This window comes from Choristoneura fumiferana, chromosome 20, assembly GCF_025370935.1.
Source record: "Choristoneura fumiferana chromosome 20, NRCan_CFum_1, whole genome shotgun sequence".
Classification (NCBI taxonomy): Eukaryota; Metazoa; Arthropoda; class Insecta; order Lepidoptera; family Tortricidae; genus Choristoneura; species Choristoneura fumiferana.
In genome coordinates, this window is record NC_133491.1 from 2,932,018 (window position 1) to 2,940,502 (window position 8,485).

Below are 8,485 nucleotides of genomic sequence, written 5' to 3' on the forward strand. Positions count from 1 at the left end.
ATCTCGATAAGTCTGTAGTTCAGCACGGTTAGCCCTAAACCATGACAAAGCAGGTCCGTCGAAAATCTCAGCAAAACCGTCGTAAACACGATGTTCAGGAATTTTTCTAGCAATACGGAGTTCCTCCAGACGCGTAAGAAAATTACGGGCACAAGAATCGCCCCTGTACTTCAAATTTAAGGAATTTATGTTAAAACTCTTATCGGTCTTAAAAATTATTTTCTTAACGACATGTCGTTCGTCATCAGACTGATCTTCGTCAGCAGTGCTACCAGAAGAAGGCGTGTCGTTACCCTGTAAGCGTTCCAAGATGGAATTCAAAGTAAACCCGAAGCAACTGAGCTTCTTCAATTTCTTTTGGCAGACGAGAAAGACGGCACAGTAAGTATTTGCACCTGGAAATTAATCTACTAGCAGCAGCACCAGTAAGCTCCTCATTAAGTTCAGCCTCAACCTCTACAGCTTTACTCTGGCAAGTTTCAAGTTCTTTAGAAGTATCAATTTCAGCAAAGGACGAAAATTTTAAACTACCACGGTGAGCTAGATTGTCAGTTTGCTTCAATGCGTCTGTCAAGCTATTCCGCCTAGAAAGTGGATTTACAGGTAGCCCACGAAAAGATAATTCGTGTGCTATCTCATCCTTATGAAGGTGAGACACCTTACAGCTTTAAGAAAATACATGTTTAAAGTCAAAGTGTCTTTTTAAGAACAGAGTTATTAAAGAAAGTTATTAGTATCAGCTTCCAATTGCCACCTTTATTTTATCCCCTTTTATAAGGAATAGTAACAAAGAACGCCTTTGCCGTATTATATTAATACTAGTATTATATTAGTACGACAAATGTACGATTAATTTTCGTGTCACAGTGGAGAAAGATAAATGGAAATTATAACTACCTGCTAACGCAGCTTTAACGCTGTGCAACTTGTTGGTCTTCACGTGTGTGGCCTGTAATACGAGCATAAAAAATTTAAACATAGATCGTCCTCGTCAAACTGAACAACGATAGTTCAGCGATTTTTAAAAATAGGAGTCTTTGAATTTTCCTTTTTTCATACAAATTAAACCCTCCGTCGGTGGATATCATATTCGCAAAACATGATATTCGCAAAATATCATATTCGCAAAACACGATGTGCTCATAACAACATATTCGCAATTACTACTATCAATGTACGCCATCCTAGAACACAACTGACGTCGCCTGTCACTCTAAAAACGTTAAGCACTGTATTTCGCTTTACATTGCCTTTTCGAATAAACTGATCATAATAACAACCCTAATGTTTTAATAACAGTTGTAAAAATTATTTGCCAACAAAAAAGTCCAAACTTTCTGGATTACATACAAGTAAAAATTTAAGACACCAAAATGTTTAAACAATTATTAATGGTAAGTTTTCCTTTCACGCACTTTTGAATAATTGTTTTTTTTACTGTCAAGTCCATACAATAAGTCTTCAACCTTTCTTTTTCTTATTGCAAGCGGCAGATTGTTTTATCCGTAGTTTTTGATATTGGGCTTCTTTATAGATCTCTGACAAAAAAATCATCCTGCGGGGTAAATAGGAACTAAAAGAATACTACGGAATATTTAATAAAGCACTTATTTCTAATTGTAACACATATCACACACGTAACCTATACTAGTCTCGCCGGTAGTACATTATTCATGTGCCCAGAGTTTACAAATACGGCACAAGATCCAATACTTCTGACATCTTAGACTGCATGACGACGATTTTCTATTTGGTATGTTGTTTTAGTATTTTTTTATGTAATTCCGAGGAATCTAAAACAATTTGAAAAGCTAGAGGTCACCTTATGGCGGTGAAAACTCCCCTTTAATGCACACGGCTATCATTGCAAATGGTAAAATGAAGAAAAAACTGTAAGTTTAAATTAATAATGTTTATTACATTGAAAAGTACCAATGTTACAAAAAGGCAGTGAAGGTTACACTTAAACTAAAACACCAGAGAGGTAAAGGGGTTCAGGCACCCTCCACATCCACGTACACCTCCATATAATAATAACTGAACTTGAGGTTGCTCCACCACCACATCGATCAATAGAATATTGGTTATGGGATATTAACATAAACAATAGATTCAATTAAATTATATTTATTTTAATATGTTGTTAGGAGAGTCGTGTACTACTCACTAAACAGCGTGATCTATAATAAAACTAAACCAATGCATTTCTCTTCAGGATAGAGACGCATGTAAAAACAGCGAACACTTGACAGTGTAAACTAGTCTCCATGTGAGTAAAAGAGAAAGTCATACAAACCACAAGTTAGAGAAGGACGGATTTGTTTTTGTTGAATTCCAACACGCCCCTTCAAAAATAAATCCACTTTCTCTAAAATCATTAATACTTATAATCTATTTACAATAATAGATCACACGCTCTCCTTTATCTGGGGTACAATTTCATCATGGTCCAACATTTGTTGCATAGGATTAGGGAAAACCCAGAAAAACCTAACCAGACCATTTCCTATAAATATCTATAAATTTTACTATAATATTTAATGAAATAAACTTATATGTATAGACTTTACAGTGTAGATGTATCTATATTATTCCAAGTTTCTCTCTCATGATAGAGAAACGCACTGTGGGCAATGGTTTTGTAAGGATGTCAGCCAGCTGATTACCTGTGGGAATATAATTCAATTTAATAACATTGTTCTCCACCTGTTCTCTAGAAAAATGATATTTTATATCAATATGTTTCGATCTCTTGTGACTCGTTGGATTGTTTGCAATGCTTATACAACCATTATTATCCTCATAGATCGGTTTTACAAATGATATTCTTTTATATATTTGGCACCAGCACCAGATTTCTTTGAAAGTTCCACCTTCTTCATATATTTCGTAAAATTATCTTTAACATTGGTCCATTTCTTTACTATTTCATTACCTGTAACAATCATAATAAAAAAAAGTTTGAAATAAAAAAAAACTAAAATGTAAACTAAAAAAAACTAAAAAACTAAAGTGCAACGGGGAATTCATTTCGAGATATGGAATTCACAGATTATCGTGGAAAAACTACAATCGGGAAAATTGTACGAGAAGTTTGTCGTGCTATATGGGACATCCTTTTAAGTGAAAGCATGCCGAAAATATCCACAGAGCTAATGAAACAAATAGCTAAAGATTTTGACATAAAAACTAATTTCCCCAATTGCATGGGGGCATTGGATGGGAAGCATATTCGAATTTGCTGTCCTGCTCACAGTGGATCTCTTTTTTACAACTACAAAGGCTATAATTCTATAGTCTTGCTTGCATTGGTGGATTCTAAATATAGATTTGTATATGTCGATATAGGATCGTATGGAAAGGAATGTGATTCCACGATTTTTCACAATACAAAACTATACGAATTATTATTACAAAATCGACTGCCAGTACCAGCGTCAGAGCCTTTACCTGGGCTTGAAAAATCTGTTCCCTATGTTTTTATCGCTGATGAGGGCCTACCGTTAATGAACAATCTAATGCGTCCGTATCCAGGAAAACACCTGAGCTTAGAACAAAGAGTTTTCAACTATCGTTTGAGTCGAGCAAGAAGGTATGTCGAGTGTGCTTTCGGCATCTTCGCAAATAAATGGCGTGTATTTCACCGACCCTTAAATGTTCAATATAATTTTGCGACAGATATTATCAAAGCATGCTGTATTCTATACAATTTTGTTGTAGATCGAGATGGAATACGAAAGTCAGAGGAGTTATACATTGACGACTCCCTATTAAACATTCAACAAACAACGGATAATGTTTCCTTAACAAATCCAGTCAATATACGAGACGAATTCTGTAAATATTTCAACAGTGACGCCGGTGCTCTTAGTTGGCAACTAAGCAAAATATAACTGTGACAATGCATGGCCACTTACACGCAAATTCTCTTACCCGCCTCTCTTTAAAATATTAAAAAATCACAACTACCTACATTAAGAAAATTATAACCGATGCTAACTGGCTATTATTTCAAGACATCACATTTACATTTATTGTATTCACGTTATAATTCAGTTATAAAAAATAATATAAGTATACTAAAAATATATATATAAATAGTCTTACTTACCGATTTTTGTTTTTTCTTTTTTATCCTTTTCGTTGAAAGATGGAACAATATTTTGGCAGACGTCTTTCCAAGCTTCTGTTTTTAAAATTTTATTTTTATACTCCTCCTTCGTCTTGTCCCAAAGAACAGGACGAGCTTCCACTAAAGAAATTATAAAATCTACATCATAATCTTCAGCCATTTTTATGCACTATTTACTTGCGTGTTATGCGTTCAGCAGCAAAACGTAAACTAGTTAAACTACCAAGCGATGCACCGTGCACGGCGTCGTACACGGCACCGCGCCGTGGTACGACGCCGTTCGCGGCGCCGTGTACGGCACCGTACGCGGCACCGTGTTTCGGCACGACGCCGTTTGACGGCGCCGCGCCGTGACACCGTAGACGGCACCGTACCGGCGACATGTGTCCAGGCCCTAAGTCCGGAACTCTTATGAAGCCTCCCCAACTAGCAAAAATGTCTTGGACACTGTCACATATAAGAGCAAAAGTATTATAAAAGTAATATAAGGGTTTTGGTTAAGAATCGTCCCCTTAGAGAGGCAAGCGTACAGACGTTTTGGACTATAAGAACTTATAAACTTATAAGGATCTCTTAAAGATACATACAAGACCTACTCGTAAACCATCTATAAGTATAATGTCTTATAGATGCACTTTGTAAGACTAGTTGCTCTTAGAAAAATATCCATTCTTTAAAGGGCTTTTTACAAGAGCATTTGTTCTTTATAGAGTCTTAGGTAAGTACAGGATAAGGGTACTGCTCTTACTGAAACATGTTATATGGCTGCTGAAAGATAACACTAAGTAAGTGCATTTGTTCTTGACTAAATCATATTAAAGAGTAGTAGCTTTTTGGAAGATATCTGTAAGAACATTTGAACTCACCAAGGTCATAAGCTTGCTTACTAAAGTCTAAAACCGACCGTTTCGGCGATTTGTGGAAATTAAGCTAACTGGATAAAAAACGTGATTTACAATGGATTTGCAAAAATGGAACGATTCAAAAAAAGTGGAGCATATCGAAGAAAAGTTAATAAACAGTACTCGACATTAATGAAAGAACCAGAAGAGGAAGTAACAAGAGAAATGGGGCAAGCTGGACCTAGCAATATATTTGGTGGTTCCGTTCCGTACCAAATAAAGTAGTTTTCTAGTGATACTGATGTGAGTGATAGCGATCTCAGTGACAAGGAATCTGGCCCTATACCTACCACGAAGTGCAAAACTCGAACTTCGTATGTTGCCGTCCTGCTCACGCTTATGTCATTTAATACGCGAATAAAAGGGACGGTGCGATACGAAATTCGATTTGCGAGTTTCGTAGTAGCCCATCTGAACTCGAATTAATTATGCACAATTTGTTCTAGCATTCTTGGCAAATTACTTTCACTTAAAATATTGCGTTAAATTTTTTCTTCGTGTGACAAGTAAAATAGGTTTTCTATTCTTCCAATCGTTCATCATACTTACTGGTTCTTTCATTTTCTAAGGAACCCTACATAAAATGGAAAATGGCCACCTATTGTCATAGTCAAGGTTTTAGCAAGAGTTGAAATCTTTAAACGAACTTAACAAGATTAATATAAGGGATGTTTAGTTCTATAGTGGACTTCTCTAAGAATTAATAAGCTTATAAATGTCATAATGTAGAATACAGTGAGACTGAATGCCTAAATTGCAAAAATGGCGAAATTTTGTATTATTTCACTCTTATTTTATCAATAAACATTATTTCCAAACTCATCGCAGAAATGGCCCGAGATCGCAATGTTATTTATATTAAAATTCATTCGAATAAATGTACTCCGCACGTGGTTTAATATGACTACAGTCTCTAAAATAAACACACACAGTTATCTTAAATAAAGTATAAAACAATAACACAAGTGGATACTTAATTTCTACCACAATAAGCACAACACAGCAATAAGATTTTGACTTCTAACTTTTCGCGACGGCTTAATACATAGGTACTCTTACACTGGTAACACAAAGAGGCAAATAAGGTGAATCCCTCTTAGTACGGCACTACTGAGGCTACACAAAAACCATTTACCCTTAACATCGTGCCAGTGTAAGATACTTGTAAGGCTATTTGGTTTCACAACAGCAATTGAAAGAGTATTGTAGGATTAAAATTGATCTTCATAAGACCGTAATAAAACAACAGTAAGAGCAATCGCTCTTATAAACTGCGCCCAATTCGACACTTACCAACGTTTGCAAGTGTACACTAAGAGTATCGAAAATGTGGTCTTAGGATACTTCTAAGATCAAATTTTGCTAGTTGGGTCCGTTCCTTACCCGTTCCACCAGATGGCCGTCGGTTTCAAAGCTCGTTTTTCTTGGCCGCCCAAAAGAGACGTGGTTTCTGAGCAGTCCTTCTTCTTCGAAACGGTTGCACCATAAATAAACAGTCCTGCTCTGCAAAAAAATAGTCAATTTTAAAACGATAGGTATATAGTTAAAAATATAACGTAGGTGTAGTTGCTACGTGAGAAAATACTAATAGAATAAAGACAATTTTGCAGATCACTGAAAGCGTAATGAAAAAGTATTTCTTACCGTGATTCCCATCGATTCAGCGATTTCTGAGACGGTATATCCTTCATCTTTTAAAAATATAATTCGATGTTTCGCGTGATCATCTAAACGATACATCGTTTCGTCCTGATATGGTATTTTACATAAATCGTCCCCTCTCCACCGTAACCTATCTCGAGTGGCACTTGAAGTAATAGTGGTATCTATATTCAATTATTATAATTCTTGACGTTTGCATTAAAACTCAAATTAGGTTTAAAATAAGAAGTGACGTGACTGTTCTTTGCTGCCAATAAAATTTGAAAATCTGTTAAAACTTTATGTACGTTTTTTCTGTCCTGCTCTGACGGTTGAGTTTTCAAAGGCAGATATATTATGCGATAGGACAGTCAGCGTCATATAGTTAGCAGCAGTCAGTATCTAAAAAGTTCGTCACATCCAAAAGTGTCATTAACTTGCAATCAGTCTAAGTAAGCTAATAGTTCGTACTTTCCATTCTGAAATATACCAGGACATTCACATCGTCGAATACTTGAGAGTATTCGAAAAACATTTGATATCGTTACAACAACAACGTCACTCGTTTCCTAGCACCCAGTTTTTGTAATCTCCGAAACGAACTCTACAAAACTATATGTATAGGAGAAAATTGACAGGAAATCTGATAAATTTACAGTATGACTGGCTCCAGTGGTATCTGGGGGCATGTAAGGTATTCAATAGATGGTTGCAGCCATAGAAATTGAATGTTTTACGTCGGGGGTCAAAAATTACGCTTGAATAAATAAAATCAATGAATTAATCAAACAAAAAATCACAAATTATAGATATTTCAAATAATTCTATTTACCTAAGCTAGTTACATATTCGACACAATTACAATTCGTTGTATGACGACATTCTATAAAGCAGGAACTAGCACATAATTTACAAAATAAAAATATGGGTTGAAGTTCTTCTTGTTCGTAAATGTCATTATCGTCCAAAAATGCATTATAAAAGCACTTAGTGCATATTCCAATAAACAATACCATTTCTTTTTCAAAGTTTAACATAAATGTTAAGTGTTCAAGTACATCCAGGAAAACATCTCGTAATACGAGTACACATTTGAGCAGAGGCAGCTGAAAAATCTTTGTTTTCCATGTTTTGATAAGGTTCCGTGATATATCTTGGGTATCATCGATTACGATAGCTGTATTTTTTTTAAAACACAATGAATATAAAGAATTGACAACAAGAGACATCATTTGCACTTGTCCACACTTTCAACACTTCACATTAAAGTGAATAGATAAAGATGTATAGACTAAAGATAGAAAACACTACTTATTTGTAACTTCAGATAGGTTATATATTATAAAAGAAAGTCACTGGCTTCATGGAAGAACTTCATTTTAAAATCAATTACTTACATATACTTTTATACTGTCAAGTGCAAGATCGCTATTCTGACATCGTCATTCAGAAGCTGTCTTCTATAATTAAAATTACAATGATTAAAGATTGCAAATTATAGATGCTTCAGTGGATCTGTCCTCAGTGGATGACCCGAACAACTTGATCGCTTTGGCTTAGTCGATATTAATGACCACTCTGGACGTTTCCAAGTATTTGGTGATCTTGATGGTGTATAAAAAATTAAATATGCTTGACTTTGACTTTGACTTTAAATATATCCATACCAAATTTCATCCAGCTCACTCCAGTCAGTTCATCCCCCATTTTCTCCCCTTAAGGGTTGCTTTTGGAGATAAAAACTAAGTACCCTATGTTCAGCCCCTTGACAGTCGAAACCAGTCGGTTTCGACGTGATACCGGAACAGAC

The 8,485-nt window shown here is 35.4% G+C and overlaps 1 protein-coding gene across 3 annotated transcripts; it reads right to left on the bottom strand.

The window, feature by feature from the left end:
- On the bottom strand, positions 1 to 6,923 carry LOC141439188 (uncharacterized). 3 transcript variants are annotated; one of them, XM_074103364.1, is made up of 3 exons: positions 6,679 to 6,923; positions 6,418 to 6,537; positions 1 to 2,666 (listed from the first exon to the last, which is right to left on the bottom strand). In XM_074103364.1, the coding sequence occupies exons 1-3, from the start codon at positions 6,723 to 6,725 to the stop codon at positions 2,663 to 2,665; spliced, it is 171 nt and encodes a 56-aa protein (XP_073959465.1). In that variant the 5' UTR covers positions 6,726 to 6,923; the 3' UTR covers positions 1 to 2,662. The 3 variants fall into 3 exon arrangements, with proteins under 3 accessions (XP_073959465.1, XP_073959463.1, XP_073959464.1); XM_074103362.1 differs by having other exon boundaries at positions 1 to 2,935; positions 4,112 to 6,537; XM_074103363.1 differs by lacking the exon at positions 1 to 2,666 and adding an exon at positions 2,847 to 2,935.
- Between the last annotated feature and the right edge of the window lie 1,562 nt (positions 6,924 to 8,485).

Bases quoted from the DNA above. Each gene is read 5' to 3' on its own strand.
- LOC141439188 (XM_074103362.1), bottom strand. From the start codon at position 4,292: ATGGCTGAAGATTATGATGTAGATTTTATAATTTCTTTAGTGGAAGCT. The intron at 2,936-4,111 runs GTAAGTAAGACT...TGATTGTTACAG, and splicing joins AAAAGAAAAAACAAAAATCG to GTAATGAAATAGTAAAGAAA.